The sequence below is a fragment of the Prosopis cineraria genome, unplaced genomic scaffold (genome assembly GCF_029017545.1).
Source record: "Prosopis cineraria cultivar Desert tree isolate PC_DT_omini unplaced genomic scaffold, ASM2901754v1 PC11, whole genome shotgun sequence".
Lineage (NCBI taxonomy): Eukaryota > Viridiplantae > Streptophyta > Magnoliopsida > Fabales > Fabaceae > Prosopis > Prosopis cineraria.
In genome coordinates this window covers 13,394,999-13,414,513 of record NW_026555342.1, presented here as the reverse complement: position 1 = coordinate 13,414,513, position 19,515 = coordinate 13,394,999, and the positions used below count along the sequence as shown (strand labels likewise).

General features: G+C 35.8%; 1 protein-coding gene and 1 pseudogene across 1 annotated transcript; one reads left to right on the top strand and one right to left on the bottom strand.

Moving 5' to 3' along the window:
• The first annotated feature begins 1,154 nt into the window (after positions 1-1,154).
• Positions 1,155-15,944, top strand: LOC129285233 (sister chromatid cohesion protein PDS5 homolog A-like; annotated as a pseudogene).
• A 904-nt stretch (positions 15,945-16,848) lies between these two features.
• On the bottom strand, positions 16,849-19,211 carry LOC129285231 (trihelix transcription factor DF1). Its single transcript, XM_054920821.1, has 2 exons — positions 18,693-19,211; positions 16,849-17,756 (listed from the first exon to the last, which is right to left on the bottom strand). Exons 1-2 carry the CDS (start codon positions 19,115-19,117, stop codon positions 16,997-16,999), a joined length of 1,185 nt encoding a protein of 394 aa, XP_054776796.1. The 5' UTR covers positions 19,118-19,211; the 3' UTR covers positions 16,849-16,996.
• Positions 19,212-19,515: the final 304 nt, after the last annotated feature.

Below are 19,515 nucleotides of genomic sequence, written 5' to 3'. Positions count from 1 at the left end.
AGAGAGTGGGGAAAAACCTCCTCCTTCAATCCTGATGTAAACGAAATGACAGTGGTCCTTGTTCTCCTGTTTCCTGTCTCTTTGGCGTTTGCCTTGTCTGTTGTACGTTATTGACTTCCATGTTTGAACTTTGAACAAATATTCCCCTCAAAAAGAAAAGAAAAGAAAAGAAAATATATATCCATCTCCTTTGTTCCTTCCCAAAATCTTCATACTTTCCCCTTCATTGGCCTCCCTTTACTTGTTTCTTTAATTCTTGTATGTGTGGCTTAAAAAAAAAAATCATGAATGGAGTTTGGTTCTTATTATCATGAATTAATTAATACTGGCCTCTAATTTTATTTATAAGATATTGAGATATCTTTTAAGAAAATTATATATTAATTTTTTAATTGTTATCTCAATTTTCAATTATACCATTATTAAAAATTAATTAAAAAAAATAAATTATGTAGTTATCTGTGCAATGCTTTATTAAGTAAGGATCAAATGAAAAAGATTATTCTATCTTTTTGTTAACACGTTATAATAAGAACCACTTTTTTTTGTTACAAATCATCTTATAAAAAAATAGGAGGGAATAATGCTTAATCATGTCATCACAGTTGACATTTTTCAAAAATGGTTATTAAATGTAAATTGAAATATCTAAATCTGATGGAGCAAATTTTAAAAAATTATGAACCTATTTATTTCATTAAATTTTTTATTAGAACAACTCTTACATATTTTTGATCAAAATAAAACTATAAAAGTTTATCTCGCTCAAAACGGAATGAGAAACATAAGTGCAAAATCTTTCAATTTAAATAATTAATTACCTTCGAAAATTGCCACCCCCAAAAAAAAAAAAAAAACTTTTGCAGAAATTATGAACCTATTTTATTTCATTAAATTTTTTATTAGACAACTCTTACATATTTTTAGATCAAAAAAAACTATAAAAGTTTATCTCGCTCAAAACGGAAATGAGAAACAATTAAATTACCTTCGAAAATTGCCACCCCCAAAAAAAAAAAAAAAACTTTTGCAGAAGTCAGCACTCTAAATCTCGTTTACATTCGGAGTTTATTTCGTTTCCTTGTTCGGAAATCGAAACACCCCCTCCTAGTCCCCAAGATAACGAAACTAAACCCCTCTCTCTCCTCCCCCCCCCCCCCCCCTCTCCTCGTTCTCTGCTCCAACCTCACGCCCCGAGCAGCTTCATGAAAGAGCTTCTAAAACTCTGAAGAAAACTATATCTTATTCTGTTGCGATATGGCTCTGAAGCCCCAGCAGCGGCTGAAGGAGTTGGGATCCAAGCTGGACACCCTGCCCTCTACCAAGGATGTTCTCGTCAAGCTCTTAAAGGTGTGCATTCTTTTTTTCTAAATTTTTGGCAGCTTTGCCTCTCAGTTTCTCCGTCCACTGGGTTCAAAATATTGAGCTTTCCAATGGAAATTTGGAACTCCTTTTGGGCTAGTTGTATGCTTGTTTTCCGCTTCGCTGCTGAAGAGCCGGCGCGAAGAGGAGGAAAAAAAAAGTAATGGCAATTTTACGTTTTAAGCTAATTTTCCTTCTAGAAATTTAAATTTAGCTGAAATTGGTCGAATTGGTCTTCTGAACGGGTTAATGGGGCAAAATCTATTGCGGTTGGTGTAGAAGTATGAACTTAGGAGTGTATTTTACTGCTAAGTCCTCTAAGGCAATTACAATTGTATGTATTAAGATAAATTGTCTTTAAGAAAATCGAATTTGGATTACATGCGTCCAATTTCTCTTCTAAACGCGGTGTTGGGAGTAAAATTCAGGACTACTCGGTGTTTACTGCTACGCCTTTTGCAATTAAGAGGAACAATCGGCGGTTTTACTGTTTTCCGGTTAGACATGTTATTTTGAAGCAAGTTTATGAAGGATCTTGACCTTGCGTTGAGTTTGAAAGGTTGTTCACGTGACGTAACTGAATCATCAATCAACATCTCTCTAGTTCGTATAACCCTTGATATGTACCGGACTGCCAGGATACACCAAAAGTCTATATTGTACCAAGCACGTTACTGTGGCTTAGTCTTAATACATTATGTATGTGATAAGTTTCTCTTCTCTAAACGAGCCTTCTACATTGCTTGTTACCAAGCTGTTTAGTTGATTAAAAGTTTAGGTTGTACTGTTTAGTTGCCCTTACGGACATATTCGTCTGATGTTTGTTTCCTAAAAAGCTACTGGATCTTTGGATTATCACTGAACTTTCTATTGATGAGAAATGGTACATTTTCTGCTCAAATTCACTATAAGTGGTTGAGTATATGGATCTCATATGAGATTATAGAATTTCCATGATAGGTTTGCTATTTTTTTCATAGCACATGAATGCGCCATTGCAAAGATGGAAAAAAATTTTTGCATTCATTAGCACATAAAGCCTGATGGCCCATGTGTGCCATAATGTTGTTTAACATTAGAAGTGTTGCGTTCTTATACCCTGTAGTTTCTAAAGCTAGTTGATGATACTTGATTAATCACTGCTAAGTCACTTCTGCCCCCCAATAAAAACTGTTTTTCCGCATGCAGCAAGCGGCAGCATGCCTTGTTGAATTGATCATCAATCACCATCAACTTCAACGTTGGAATCATTGAAGCCCTTTTTAAATGCCATTGTTAAGCCAGAGCTGCTGAAGCACCAAGATAGAGATGTCAAACTTCTAGTTGCAACCTGTGTTTGTGAGATAACTCGGATCACTGCACCTGAAGCCCCTTACTGTGATGATGTTCTAAAGGTGCCTTTAATTCACTTAGGTCATCTGATAATATAAATTGGGCTTTCTTACTTAAAAACTGTCGTTATCCATTTAGTTCAGTTGAGGAAAGAACAATATAGCTGGCATTATATTTAAGTTTCCTTATTGTTTGTTCTCTTTGCAGGACATCTTTCAGTTGATCGTGGGCACTTTTAGTGGTCTGAGTGATACCAGTGGTCCATCCTTTGGCAGGAGAGTTGTTATATTGGAGACTCTTGCAAAATATAGATCATGTGTAGTAATGTTGGATCTTGAATGTGATGATCTGGTGAATGACATGTTCAGTACTTTCTTTGCTGTTGCCAGGTTAGTTTATCAAGAAATCTTTGTGTAATTGTAAGTTATATGGATTTTAACGTAAAGAGTAAAAAAGTTGGTGTGTCACGAAGCATTCTGTTATTTCCAGCATGATCTATAGATAATTAGACAAGATATACATTTTTGTTTTCTAGGAATTAGATGTTTTGGTCGATGAATTAATTCTGTATAACCTTTGAAGTTATTCTTTCTCTTGCTTCCTCCCTCTCATTGTTTTTGCTCCCTGTACCGTTTAGTCCTTTTTTTCTAATTGATAATATTAAGTATGATGTGTTTGAGATGTTTAGCAAATCGTACATGCAACTATTATAGGTATTAACCAAACTTTATCACACTAGGTTTTCATTGCTACTTTGTTTTTGGTCATTGAGGTTCATTTCTCTTTGATTGGGTGAGACATTAGCTTGTATGTAAATTTTTCTGTTACCCTTTGTTGATCAAAGATTCTCCTTGGATTAATGGTGGTAATTCTAACGTTTTTTCTCTCACTCAGAAATGATCATCCAGAAAGTGTCCTGTCTTCAATGGAAAATATAATGGTCGTTCTTTTAGAAGAAAGTGAGGATGTCCAAGAAGATCTTCTATGTACTATACTGTCTTTTGGGTCAAGGAAAAAATGTAAGTACCAATTCATTTGCTGTTACAAGCAGATAGCTGATGCTCTTGCCCAACGAGTCTTCTTGGTTCTTCTGATCTAATTTTTCATATGGACATGATTTTTGTTGGAACATCAATTCCAGGGTGTTACTAAGGCTGCAAGGAGCTGGCTATGAATGTTATACAGCAATGTGCAGGAAAACTTGAACCCAGCATCAAACAGTATTTGCTATCGTTGATGTCAGGTGATAGCAAGCCAGTGGATAGTCAAGTTCAATACCATGGAGTCATTTATGATCTGTATTGCTGTGCTCCTCAGGTGCTCTCAGGAATTCTCCCTTATGTGACAGGAGAGCTACTGGTATTAGTGATTTATTGTATATTGGTTTTTAAAAATGAGTAAAGCCCTATGGTGAATGTGATAAAGATGTTTCAATTTATATTTTATTTCTTAGTTGTTATGTCTTTTGAGATTTTGGTATTGGAATTCAAAAATCTCTAACATCAAACTATTAAAAGTAACTTTTTTTAATTCCTTGTTGCCATCGTTTATGTAATGCAAAATTATGTACCGAGACTGTCACTCATTCGATGAATATATTTTCATGTTAATTTAAATATCTGCAGACAGACCAACTTGAAACCCGTTTGAAAGCCGTGGGTTTTGGTTGGGGATATAATCTCTCTTCCTGGGTCTTCTATACCCGAAGCATTTCATGCAGCCTATATGTTCAGAATTTTTGAAAAGGTTGACGGACAGAGTTGTTGAGGTTCGCATGTCTGTTTCTTGAACATGTAAAAAGTTGCTTGCTGTCAGATCCATTAGAGCTGAAGCCCCTCAAATAATCTGTAAGTGCATATAACACGTGTAGATAGTCTTTCTGTCAATCTGTTAGTGTGTGCATGCGTTTACAATTGTAACATAAGATGCTAATTTTATGTTGTCAAATTTTTTAGCTGCCTTTTCTGATCGGCTGTTGGATTTTGATGAATCTGTTTCGGAAACAAGTTGTGGCTGTTATCTGTGATGTTGCATGTCATTCTTTAACACAATTCCTCTTGAGACTGAAAACTTGTTGCAGAACGCCTTCGTGACAAATCTGTATGTATATTTCTGATTATCTTCCATGTCCCTTTTTTGGCATTTCATAATTGTTTGTTAATTTCAATTGACAAGATTCCACTTCCCTGTTTTGCTTTTGAATTTTCCAGCTACTTGTTAAGAAGTATACCATGGAAAGATTGGCTGAGGTATAGAGAGTATTTTGTGAGAATAGCTCTGACAGCTCAGTAAATCCCTATGAGTTTGATTGGATTCCAGGGAAGATTCTCAGATGTTTCTATGACAGAGATTTTAGGTGAAGTGCCTAGTACTTATACTTTACGAGAAATAGTTTTGTTAATCATCTACTTGCAATCATTATCATTAATTTTTGACTATGGATTTTTTTTTCTTTCCAATAATATGTACAGAGGAAGCATAAACCAGTTTTGTTTTTTAAACATAAAGTAAGACCCTGAACTTACCCAAATTCTTAGCAGTCAATTAAATTTTTAGCGCCAAGTTGCTTTAAAGGTTAACTGTTGTTCAGAGATTTTTCTGATAAATCCAAAGCTGCATATTGTGCTGCTATATTTTCCAGATTTTAGAAGATCCAGAAGTCTAGACGATTTTTGAAGTTTTTTTGCCTTTAAGGTTTTTTAATTTGAAAACTATAAAATATCATTCCATGCTGTTTCGTATTCTAGCAGTAAATAGTTCATGTCACGTTTGTCTTGGCCTCTTGGGCATCGGCTTTGAAAAAGTAGTTATGTTCTGAATCATTGTCTCTCACAAAGAGGGCAAACTTGAAATGAAAAAAATTACATTTGATTTCAAACTAGGAAGCGGAAGATGGTGAAAGAGGGATTGTAGTTTTTGTTATTTTTCTTTGCTGCTGGTTCTAGGTCTATTTGTACCTTTTAAGTTTCTTCAATGGACTTCCAGTTTCATTTCAAAAATTACATTTGAATGACACAAGTGTTGATTATACATCTATTACTGTAATTTAATTTAATTTTTATTAATTTGTATGAATATGGCAAGATAATGTTTTTGTCCAAACCTACCATAAGTATACGATGGATAGAGATGGACATTTTGGGGTGAGTATTATATTGGCATCCGGGTTAACACTCCTGCCGATCATTTTGTGGTGCATCAGATATATTGAATTTGTTCTATGTGAGTCCCTATTTCCGGCACAGTATTCCGTTCATGATATGGTTAAACATTGGGTTGAGATATTCTCTGGATTTGATAAAGTGGAGGTCAAAGCTCTTGGGAAGGTACTGGAGCAGAAACAAAGGTATGCTTGTGCTTGGTCGATCATGGCTTATCAATATTGACTGGCAATGAAGTTTCAGTTTTTACTGTATCTCTTTTCCCACAGGTTACAGCAAAGATGCAGAAGTATCTGTCTTTTAGGCAGATGAGTCAGGTAGTGATTTCACAGTTATAAAGAGATCTATTTTAAAGGAATTTGATCAGTTTAAGGCATTGATTTAGTGCTGATTTGCTTCTATGTAGGAAGTAGATGTTCCTGAGATTCAAAAGAAAATTATGTTCTGTTTCCGTAATGTCTCGTTCATTCACGGACCCTGCAAAGGCCGAAGAAGAGTTTCCAAATTCTTGATCAATTAAAAGATGCTAATGTTTGGAAGATTTTGACGAATCTTGTTGATCCAGATACCAGCTTGCATGAAGCTCATGCCAATCGGGTATGATAATCAGAGGCCAATAGACATAGTTTTGCAATTGGTATTTGATATTTCATTTTGGAAATCATGTTTCAAACCAATGCTGATGATTGTATTCTGAGGAAGAAAATAAAGGAACTGTAGCTTGCTTTTCTTTACGGACTAATTTTGGTTATATGTATGTTTGCAGGGTGATTTGCTTAAAATACTTGGCGAGAAACATCGGCTCTATGACTTCCTGAAGAACTTCTCTGTGAAATGTTCTTACTTACTTTTCAACAAGGAGCATGTAAAAGTGATTCTCTCTGAAGTTGTTGGAAAAAATCTGCAGATACTGCAGAATATATACAATCTTGCATGGATATATTGGGGGTAGGAGAAGTCATTCTCATGTTCTTAGCTATCTGCACATGGTTCTCAAATATAGATAGATTTATATTTTTATTCTTCATCACAAGTACTACCTCTTAATCTATATAGATTTATTTTCTTATTCTTAGCTTTTATCCACGGTAGGTGGAAGGGGAAATAGTACCCAAAAAAAAAAAATCTTTTTACCTCTGCTTACTTGAAATGACTGTAAAATGGTGTTTTATTCCTCTGCTTGCTGTTGATTGAATGGTATCTGTGAGCAAGAAGGGAGGGGCGGGGTCGTAGTGGCATATGAATTAAGATGCTTGGATCTTTGCCATTCCCATTTTCCAATTATCCCATATGTTTTGGACATTTTTGTAGTGAAGCAGGCTTTAAGCTGTGTGATTATGGCCATGGAAATAAAAAATACTGGATTTTACCTTCTCTAATTCTATTCCTTCACTTCCCTTTGGTTAAACTGCAGATAATTGCTCGTTTTTGTCCATTGCTTCTTCATGGCAGTGAGGAGGAACTTGTGTGTCTACTTAAGGATAGCAATGACATGATCATAGAAGGTGTTTTGCATATTTTGGCAAACGCTGGTGGTACAATACGGGAACAACTTGCAGCAACATCAAGGTGCTAATGTTTAAACTGTTATATTTGTTTATCTGTGTTTCATTGTAGATTTGATATAATCTTCTTGTTTCTTGCAGTTCTGTAGACCTTATATTGGAGAGACTATGTTTAGAAGGTAGCCGGAGACAGGCTAAGCATGCTGTGCATGCACTGGCTGCAATAACAAAGGATGATGGACTTAAGTCTCTATCTGTTCTCTATAAGGTTCCATATGATTATTTGCAAGTCTTAAAGACAATGTTTCTTTGTTGCTATTTTTTTGATTATTCTCACCTTTCTTGCAGAGGCTTGTAGATATGTTGGAGAAGGGAGCACATCTTCCTGAAGTACTACAGTCTCTAGGATGTATAGCACAAACTGCAATGCCTGTTTTGAAACTAGAGAGAGTGAAGTTGAAGAATATGTGATAAACAAGATTTTGAAAAGTGATAGTGTAAGCATTTCAAAATCCCTTGTATGGTGTTTTATTTATGAGGTAAGCTTAGATAGAACTGAATTTTATTTACATGTTCGCTTCATAGTTTCACAAGATGGTGCGGCAGTATCTTGGGATGATCAAAGTGATCTTTGCATGTTGAAGGTTGGTGGGAAGAGTAGTCCTTTCTATATTTGAATTAAGAATACACGGGTTTGCATCAATAATGTGGTACTTTGGAAAATGCTTATAAATTTACTGCTACATGACAGTTGATTCTATTCCCCCCCGCTTCCTCCGTTTCTCTTTTATTGCTGCAGATATATGGCATTAAAACCTTAGTAAAGAGCTACTTGCCAGTTAAAGATGCTCATGTTCGTTCTGGTATAGATGGTCTTCTGGATATCCTTAAGAACGTGTTAACTTATGGTGAAATATCTAATGATATACAGTCAAGGTATATCTACTTCATAGAAGTATATTTTTTTAAAATCAATATATTTGGCAATGAACAGATTTTTTTTCCCACTCTATATTAGATATAAATTTATTCCCTCATTAATGCCTTCTTACAGTTCTGTTGATAAGGCTCATTTGAAACTGGCATCTGCAAAGGCAGTTCTTCGTTTGTCAAGGCAGTGGGATCACAAGATACCTGTCGATCTTTTCTACTTAACTTTGGGGACATCTAAGGTAGGTTCCTTTGGTGCTAGTAGTTCCTCCTTGAGCGATTATTTTTTAAATGTGTAGATGAATTACTTCTATTCACTTGTGTAGGTAAAATTAATTTGTCAGTTTTGATTTAAATGTGGAAGTAACTGCTTCCTTTTGATTTCATCTGGTCTTTCAGATTAACTTCCCTCAAGCTAAGAAGATTTTCCTAAGCAAAATACATCAATATATAAAAGACAGGCTTTTGGAAGCCAAATATTCTTGTGCCTTTATACTCAGCATGTTTGAATCCAAGGCAGATGAGTTTGCAGAGGTAATTTTGTTTTGAAAGATTAGCTACATCATTTTTGTATTTCTAAAATTTTTTGTTTTTGGTCTAACCAAAATTTCATTTTATGCTTGGGCTTCTAATGATAGCTCTTTTTTCATCGCACAGGGTAAACAGAATTTGGCTGACATTATTCAAATGCTTCACCAATCTAAGGCTAGGCAACAATCCGTGCAATCTGATACGAATTCCACTGTCACCTACCCTGAATACATCCTTCCATACATTGTCCATGCACTTGCACACAATTCATGTCCCAATGTTGATGAGTGTAAGGGCGTTGAAACATATGATAATTTATACAGGTACCATGTCGCTCATATAACACCCCTCTTGTCCACCCACCCCAACCAAATACATACATACATACATACATATATATATATATTCAAAAGAGCAGTGCAAATGAGAAATTTAGCATTTTCTTTTTTGAATAAAATGAACACTTTCAGTGCAGGTATCTGTGTGCTTGTTTATCAACGTTGTTTTATTAATTCTCATGTATTATGTACTACTACTGAAGTTATGACTCATTCATGTCAGGCATAGCTATGTCCTGTTAGCATTGAAGATTTTTTTCACATCCTATGGGAAGTTCATGCGGACTTTATATTCTGCACGTTCATTTATGTGGGGAAAATATGTTTTCCTGAGAGGTGTATTGTTCATGCGAATGCACATCTTATTCTCTCCTAGCACACTCAAGTATCTTTATGCTTGCACGTATTTTTCTTTGTTGGCTTGACATTAACATTTGTTGGTTTTATTGAATTATACTTATGAATACTATAGTGTCTGTATGGTGTTTGTTATGTATATTTATGGTAGTACGCTTTGTTATATGGGAACTGTTGAGAATGCCTACTCCCTATGTATTTATAATGTTCTAAACTTTCAGGCAGTTGCACTTAATTCTGTCGATGCTACTACATAGAGATGAAGATGCCAAGTCAGAAGCAACTATTAACAAAGAGAAGGAGATTATATCCACTATTACTTCTATCTTTCAAAGTATCAAGCTCTCTGAAGATATAGTTGATGCATCAAAGTCAAAGGTTGAGGATTGATATCATTACTATATTTGACATAGTTGTAACTGATAAATGCAAAAGTTTAAGTGATATAAAATTTGAGCCTTACTATTGTGATCAATGAATTTCCAGAATTCTCATGCTATTTGTGACCTTGGGTTGGCAATCACCAAGCGACTGGTTCAGCAGGATGTCAAGTTGGAAGGATTGGCAACTTCAGTCTCTCTGCCCTCAATGCTATACAAGGCATGTGAAAAGAAGGAAGGAGATGACTCTTTGGTATGGTATTTCTTTGTTGAAATTATTTTGTTTTCATCTTGGGTGTGAGGAATTTTTTTCTAGACAAACAAGGCCTGCTGTGGTATTGCTAATTTGTGGAAAATTCTTGGATAGACATAATCTACTAAAAATAGGTAGACTAAGCCCGAAAATTGCTGGCATGCTCATATGTCAGGTAACTTATAAACATATATTAGTTGATGCTTTTAGTTGAATTTATGTCATTTTAAAGCTTTGCTAGATAATCTGGTGTGGTTTCATTATAGCAAGACTTCCTCGTTATTTAAGTTGGAATTAGCATCATACTGCTTGGTGGATGTGACTCTTTAAGTTTTGTCCAGTCTCTAATGAACAGGGCTTGAGATTGGATTTTTATTCATCATTGCTTCTCTATTTTGATTAGCTTATCTTATGACTTGTAATTTTATAAGACCTGTCTACTCTGATTAGCCCAATAGCTAATTCAGTTCGAATTAGCCTATGCCTTGGAATTTAACACTGGGAAGATCAGTAGAGCTGTGCTCATTAACGCCTCTGGATTTTTGAAGCAGATTAGTGAAATGAAAACTTGGTTGGTGGATGAAAGCGTGTTGGCTCACTTTGAATCGCTTGAACTAGAAGTGGTATGTTTAATGCAAAGGGTAATGCTGCATGGCAATTTTGTATGCATTTATTTCTTGATCTAAGTGATAGTGATTCTTTGATATGGTAGGGTCCATCTGAATTAGCTGACGATGATGTTCTAAAGGACAGTGAAAAGGATGGAAGTGAAGTGCCTCTTGGAAAAATTGTAAAGCACCTAAAATCTCGAGGAACCAAGGGAAAGAAAGTGAAAAAGAACAAGCCTATACCGGGTGAAATGAAAAAGCCTGAAAATGATATTGATATCTTAAAAATGGTCAGACAAATCAATTTAGATAGCTTAGGAATGTCTGCTAAGTTTGGATCGAGTAATGGTGGTGAAGATCCTTTGAGCAAGAAAATTCAGAAAGGTTCAGCTCATGCAATGACGAAAAAAAGAAAATCTGGTGAAGAAACACCTATCCAAGTGCCTAAGCGCAAAAGGTCTTCTTCTACTCCTAGAAGTTTGAGATTGTCCAGTGGCACTTCAAAGGCTTATCTGACAGTTTCAGAAGCCAAATTACCCTCTGATGCAGAACTTATCCCTGATACGGAGAGCAAAACTAAGCAGAGAAGGAAGTTCTCTGACAGCTATCATGATGATGAGGCCTACAAATCTGATGAGCGTGACTTGAAGGTCAAATCTTACTGTCTAGTAGCTTTTGTGCTGATATAGAATATTTGACTGTAAGTTTTCAATTTTGTATTCTTCTACTTATTGTCTGCCTCTGTTGCAGAGCACTGATAAGCTAAAGAAAACTGACAAGGCTTCTAGCAGAAATGCCAAGTCTTCCCCAGGGTCTTTTAAAAAGAAGAAAAGAAAAAGTATTGCAGGACTGGCAAAGGTAAACTTCCTTGACACCTTTCTTAATCAACGTACCAGTGGTATCTCTGTGCTGTATGTGGATTTTTTTTATACCCACAATCTTTGGTTAGTTGAACCTGTAATTGCTTCCTCTTCTCCCTTTGCACAGTGTACAACAAAGGAAGGTGAAATTGATACTGAAGACCTGATTGGTTGCCGAATCAAAGTTTGGTGGCCTATGGATAAGCAGTAAGTGTCCACAATGAAGTCAATAGACTGGTTGCGTTAAAAGAAAAAAGAACAAGCTTGGACGCTATTTTTTTTTCTCTCTATAAGGAAAACAAACCAAAAACATGGTTTTCTAGTTCTGAACATTATGATCATATTCTCTGTATATGGCTGCGTGGTGACCCCTGTGATTTTTTGCTAAGCCTCTTGTGTTTTGCTTTCCTAGTTTGTTTATTCTTTGTCCCACGCTTCATCTTCTCATTATTAACTGATGCTAATATCTCTCTGTTTCTGGATTGAGAAGCAGCATCTCTTTATCATCTAACTTGTTCTTTGCATGTCTTTGAATCCTGGGGGCATGATTCTAAAATCTCTGACATCTTCTCGTTTCAATTTATAAATTTAATTTAATTTAGAAATATTGAGTGCTTACGGTTGCCTCTATGTATTTTAGATTCTATGAAGGCACTATAAAGTCGTATGATTCACAAAAAGGGAAGCATGTGGTAAGCTGGATGATGCTGAACTTATGATTTGACGTGTTTACTGTGGCCACCCATTTGCAGTCCTGATGCAATTTTCTTTTTCATGTCATGTCAAAGATATTATATGATGATGGGGATGTGGAAGTTCTCCGTTTGGAAAAGGAGCGCTGGGAGCTTATTGACAAGGGTCGCAAATCTGCCAAGGTCTCATTTTATATCATCATTCTTTCTTTCTGTGGAACAGTTATAGTTTTCTATTTCCATTGAATGAAATTAGTTATGATTGAAGTCTGATGCTTCTTTTGTTGCCTTTCCAGAAGATAAAATCTTCAAAAACTCTTTCTTCACTTCAGGTGTAAGTATTCCTGCCACAGGATAGTTTTAATATTAATAAGATTTCTATTTGACATGTTTTATGGTTATATATTATAAAAAAATGCATGATATGAGTATATTAAGCCAAGTGTTGACCAAATTACGCTTAATACTTATACCCCTCTTATTCCAAAAATTCCCTTGTCTTTTGTGATGTGATGATAACATACATACATGCATACATACATACATTACAAAAATCTTTCTTCTAATTTGTTTTATGCTACATACATACATACATACATATGTTACAAAAATCTTTCTTCTAATTTGTTTTATGCTAAATGAGGTAACTTTTTGCAAAAAAGTGAATATGATAGCAAAGACAGCAAAGTTGATGTTATGGTTCCAAATGAGATTATAATTTATGGATATAACAGTAAAGACAGTTAACTTTTGTTTTTGGAAGTAAATACCGTGTAGAAAGTTACCTTCATTGACAGAATAAATAAGAAGGGGGCCAAGCGTAATTTTTATAACAAGGTGGATATTAAGTTTAATTTAATTAAATCTGGGAGTTAGTGTAATTTACTCTTTTACATTATGGAAAAATTTGAATATGATTTTCTTCTTTTAATCGAGTGTTATGTTTTTTGGTACTCGCCTTCCTTTGTGGTCTTATGGTCCATTATGAGAAAGCTATCTTCCTTTGGATGGTTGAGTTTCTTGAGTGTTTTACAGGTCATCTGGACAGAAACGTAAAAGCCCTAGTGGTTCACAGAGTAAAAAAGCAAAAACGATGTGAGTGAAAAAGCTTAGATTATTATTGGAGATTTGTTATTTTGTTTTATATCTTAGTCATTTTAGTTTGTTCACCTTATATAGAATTAATGGTGAACAATCTTCAAGAAAGAATGTTACACCTGGAGAAAAAGGCAAGTCAAAAACTGATTTTCACCGAGATGATGTTAAAGAGAGTACTGAAACAACCATGACATCCAAAGCTGATGAGATGGACTCAGGTATTGTGTCATTAGAGAATATGTTTTGTTTTTGTTTTTTTTTTTCAGTTGCCTACGAGTATCTTTCTATTGGAGGCAATTCTTGTCAAGACACAATTGAGCACTAAATATGGACATATGCTTTGTTTGTTCACTGCCTTGATTTTCATCTGTCTTCAGATCATTTCTATGTGATGCTGATCAATGCATCAAACATATTTCCCTTTGGATTTAATGATTTATGACCTTTAAGAAGTTACTGTAGTCATACTGATCTGTTTTTAATTATATTTATTACAGACAAATCAATCTTCATGCAAAAAATTTCCATGTCAGCTCTTTCTTTTGTTAGCTGCATTGGCACCAGAAAAGATGATATACCATTCTTTTAAACCATATTTTTATTTTTAAATAACTAGATCAGGCTGAACAGGACTTTATTACACGTGATTTACTATTTAAAAATAGAAGACACTTCTATAAGATGAAATTAAACTTAAACTACTGCTCAAGCTGTCACTTGAATCGGAGGTTTATATCTTCAGGGTTCCTTGCAGTCATGTTGATTTGTTTACATTTGATATTCTGCTCACTTGCAAATTTGATTGGTGAACTTGTATGTCAATTGAGGGCATGTTTACAGGTGATTATTTTTTTAAGGAGGATTGTGCTGTGACTGCATGTTTAGGACTTTAGATGTACATGTTTGTGGCAGGAAGATTAGTGTCTTACCGTTACTAACAGATACAATCATTCAAGTCAAAGTAAATATGGATTCTTGACGTTAGAATTATCCCAATATGGAACAAAATCTAAGCTTCGCTTCACTCTCTCTCTCTCTCTCTCTCTCATTTGTTATTTCTTCTATGAAAGGTGATTTTGAAGGGGAGCAGGCTGAAATATCAGATGAAGTAATAAGAAAAGTCAAAAAAGGTAAAAAGAAAGTAAAGAATGTTTCAAGAGGGAAGAAGGTTCAAAAAGAGAAGAGCTTGAGTTATATGGAAGAAGATTCTGATGAAGAGAAGCAGGAATATGCTGAAAGACTTTATGAGGATAGAGAGACTGCCCCCCCAGGTGTTCAAAATGTAGAAGAGAGTGGTTCAGAAGAGAGAGAATTGGACGAATCAAGTGGATCCTTGAGAGAGAAGGCAAATGGAGAAGCAGAATCCGATTCTGAAGGGAATCAGGGAAACAATTATTTGGAGGAGAGCGGTCCCCAAGAAATGGACGGAGCACATGAAGAGTCATCAAGTCTTGATGGTGTTGGGAATGCTGAGATTTCAGAAGATGCACCTCTAGTAAAGAGCTTGACCTTTCACACTTTTCTTTTTAACCCTTTCTGATTGAATTATTATCTTGGTTCTTCTGAAATGCACTTTCTCCAGTCCTCCAAAAATTAGTCTTCCAAAGAGTTATTTTATTTCTATTTTGGTTCATATGTTAAACCCCTTAATACGTCATTAACACAGATTTTACATGCCATGGCATGAAACTATTGTGGTTGGACAATGTCTAACTGGTACTTAAAACATGCTATGGTATATGCTTGGAGTGGCAGCACCAAATTTTTCGGTGCTTTATCATTCCATGTTTTAGTAACAAACAGACCTTTAACAATTACACAGGTTTCTTGTCAAGCCATGACTTCAGTTTATGTTAATTACGTGTCAAGGGGTTTAATATGAGAATGCTATTGAAGATGAAATGCTCCTTGGAGCCACAGGATTGAAATGAGACTTTCAAACTTATGTTCATTAAGTTGATTTGTGGACCAAAATATTAATTTTCTCATCAATATTGTTGCAAAATTTATTGCAAGTTGCATTATGCGTAAGTTACAGATGGATGCATATTTTGTTTATCTAAAAATTGTAACATTTGTAACTTCGTACTTTGACTGTTGCAGAGCAAATGGAAGCTACGCACAGGGAAGAAGAGTTCAGGCCAAAAGCGGTGAGGATTTTAGCTGTGCAACATTTTAGTCGTTTCAATACAAATACAGATGGGTGCTTGAATGAAGATGACTACCACATAACTTTACCACACTTGTAGTCACCCTGTAGAATGTAAAATAACAACCATTCCCACGTCTAGAGTGAAAAATGATAGGGCATTTAGGTTTTAGGGTTAATGACCATCTTGTATTTGTTAGCTTACGATTCATGAGGGTGTTGTTTAGCTTAGCTTATGATTCATGAGGGTGTCGTTCTCCCGTCCAATTTAATTTATATGATAAGTGGGGCTTTGTGTACAGCTAGCTATACCTATACGTGGGAATAATTGTACTTAGCATAGTCGTACTTTTCTTAACATCCATGAAAGGGATGATTTAAGCATAAATTTTTAATCTTGTTTGCTGCTGCGTTTGGCTCACGAGTCGGTGCTTGGTGGGTCCCTCGGCGGTCCATTTGGATCCCTTCAAGTTATGTGATTTTTTATGATTTGGTTCCGGGGAATGGGGGGAAAAGAGAAGGAGAAATTGTAATGAGCTTAATTTTTGTTTTTTAATGGAGAAATGTGGTTGAAAGTTTTTAATTAAATTTTCTTATCATTTTCTTTAACATTTTTTCTATTAAAATTTTGCAACTCCATTTCTTCTTTTTTAAAAAAAAAAAATCAAATTCATTACAATTCTCTCCCTTACCCTTGTCTCATTTTCCCTTGAGAAATGTTTACAATTTTAATTTTCTTTATTTATTATTAAAATAAACAAATGGTTCGCCACACCCCTTGGAACAAAAGACGATCTTGAATCAGGACTCGAACATGTTTAAATTATCTAAATTATGGTCCTGTCAAGCTCAAGAATGAGCCTATTTTTGGTCCCAAAAAAAATTAAAAAAGAATGAGCCTATCTTGTGGAGGAGGCAGGCAATTTTGGTACAGCGTGCAAGATGAATTTATGCTTGGCATCTTAACTTGGTACTCATAAGTAGCAAGTAATTTTAGACCTGTTCTTGAGAAAGGTTTTGGTATTTTTTGGGCCAAAAGTTTCGGGTTTTTTATTTTCTCAAAATTTGAGTTCTAACTCTTGAGCATGAAACTTCAAGGTAGTATGGGTTTTTTGGGTCAAATCTATAGGAACAATGTGGATCAAATACAGAAGTAGAATGAAGAAGACAGCATCACGGACCATACGATGGAGTTCTGAGTCTTTAGAGACTGCTGAAGTTCAAAAAATCAATGATATAGATTCACATTATAATGGGGATACCATTTATATATTATAATGGGGATAAATGAATAGTCACTGCAAAAGCTCAGACTAATATTATATTTCCAACTTCAAATTCATTACCAAGATTATGGCCAGAAATACGTGGCTGAATGAATATGAAATAGCAGTACACTTCGGAAAACACCATATTTCCGAGAACAAACTCTTAACGTTATTACTTTTCAGTCTTTGAGGACATTGAGGTATCGCTAAAGGCATTCCCAATATGAGGCAGCCGATTTCGGTACAGAATGTCAAGCTCATCAAAGTATGGGCAAGCTTTATTATTTAGACGTCGCTTCTTCTTCCTACTCTCCATCGTTCTCTTATAGTACTTGTTGATGTTTTCCCATTTCTCCTTGCACTTCTTTGCAGAGCGATTGTAACCCATATTGTTCATTGCTTTAGATATTTCTTCCCACACAGATACTTTGGATCCTATACCTTGAAACTTGTGCTCTGAACAAGTCCTGAGAGTTACGAGAGCTTGTACTTCAGCTTCCGGCCATCTGTTGTTACTCTGATCACTCTTGAAATCTTTTGGGACGTTGGCTTCGCCTTCGCCTTCATCATCGTCTCTTGCACTGGTTGCTGCTGGTTGGGGGATTTGAATTTCATGGCCCAGTAGATTCTGAATCAATGATATGAGTGCTAGGTTATTATATTTTTCTTGAGCTCTGGCCTCCTCATCCTTTTTAATTCTTACCATCTCCTTTTGCTTCCAAGCTTCTTCCCTCACTGCTCTTTCCCTTTCCTTATTTTCTATCATGTCCAGCAGTTGCTGATGCATCTTTTCTTGCTTTTCCATCACCTTCGTCACCAAATTTTCCAGAAAAGCTTCAAACTTGGCAATCGTCTTTTTCCTTTTCTTTCCATACCCACGATCTTCCACACTTTCAGATGAATCATCATCACCGTCATCTTCCCAAGATGAACTGCAATATGAGAGGAACAGCTTAAAATAACAGGTCAGATGCAACACCTGGATAGCGATAAGAGCAGTTTCGCCTGATTCTTCCCCCAGCTTAGTTACAGGGCATCCATATTCTATATGATAGATGTTGACCCAATTATGATAACCCACTATGCTAAACTGCCTAGTTGCTATTTGCATTTACCTCAACTGTAATGCATCATAAATAAGTCCCCACTATGCTAAACAACACTGATATATCCTAATATCCTACAAATGACTCGAGAACACACAAGGTAAGTTCAAACTTCAGTTCTTTTTTCTTTTTCTCTCTTTCTTTTTCCTGTAAATTATATTATGACAAGGGATATACACCATCCATACTGTAAACAGTTAGACTTTAGATATTGAATTATCCACTGTTTAAACCGTTTGGTGTGAAATCGGACTTTTTGTTTACAGGAAAGCTAAGTTTCTTAACCAAAGCTCGTGCGTGCTGTGCATTACATTTCAATTTACATAGGAAAAAAGTAAGCACTGAACCCTAGACAACAAGATACACAAGTCAATTTTACTGGTGAAAAAAAATTTGGGTATGCGGTTATGATTCAAATTTCTTCATTGTTTTGAATTTATCGTTGTGAATTACATCATATTAACATTCTTAGTTCTTATAACTTCAACTCTCAGTTAACAAAAATAAAAAATAATGATAAGCAGTTAAGCACCATGCATTACAATGCAACTTTTCAAAGACACTTTGTTGGGATGCTCTGCCCCACTGCAAGAGATAATAATAAGATAATGAAGCAAAAAGCAAGGGAAAAGGCTGCGAAAAGTATTTATATAAAAATGAGGCGAAAAAAAAAATAAACAATTTGCCAAGGCGCGTAAACAAACGCAATCATACAGAAGATTTTAAAACCAGAAAATTCGAGGGATTGAATTCAGAACTCACCCAGATTCCTGCTTCAACTCACAACTATGACTCGGCCCGAGCCCTGCCGGAGTATCCGTCTGAAGGCAATCATTTCCCGCACCGTCATCGGAAGCTTCCTTCCTCAGCTCCTCGCAAGACTCAACTTGCCGATCCAGCAACACAAGGTTCTGACTTGGCTGTTGACAAGGGTAACCCACATCGTGAGACGTTCCGGCGAGCCCTCCATTCTCAGGAATCTCTACGAGCAGCGATGGCGGCGAAGAAGACCGGTCGAGGCTCCGGATGGGCCGGAGCTTCTGCGGCGGGGGATTGGGAAGCCGACGATGGTCGGTGACGTCAGAATGGTGAAAAGACGGCGTGGGATGGGTGTAAAGAAGGTCAGAGGTATCGGGAAATGGAGCCACGTGGTAAGGGAAATCGCCGACGGTGAAAAGGTCGTCCATGAAGAGGGAGGTTAAAAACTTGCGGCGCGAGGGTTAGGGACAAAGGTGAAAATGAACATGTTGACTAGTAAATGTAAGTAAAACTCTGGTAAAATTAAAATGGACCGTTGAAATTACCGATTTGTAAATTGGTGGCCTTTATTTACGAGATTGTCCCTATGTGGGGTGTGAGGATTATTGCGTGTTCTTGGTCTCTTGCTCTCTCTCACTTGTCTTTGCCTCCTGTGTCAACCGTCTCAATATTCTGGATTATCATGAACTTCATGACAATACGCAAATTTTGAACTATTCCTCCCATCCAGAATATAAGCATTTTTTCTTAACTAATCTCAATTTAAAATATATGCAATTTTATACATGTAAAAAAATTATTTTTTTACTTTACCCCTTATATTATT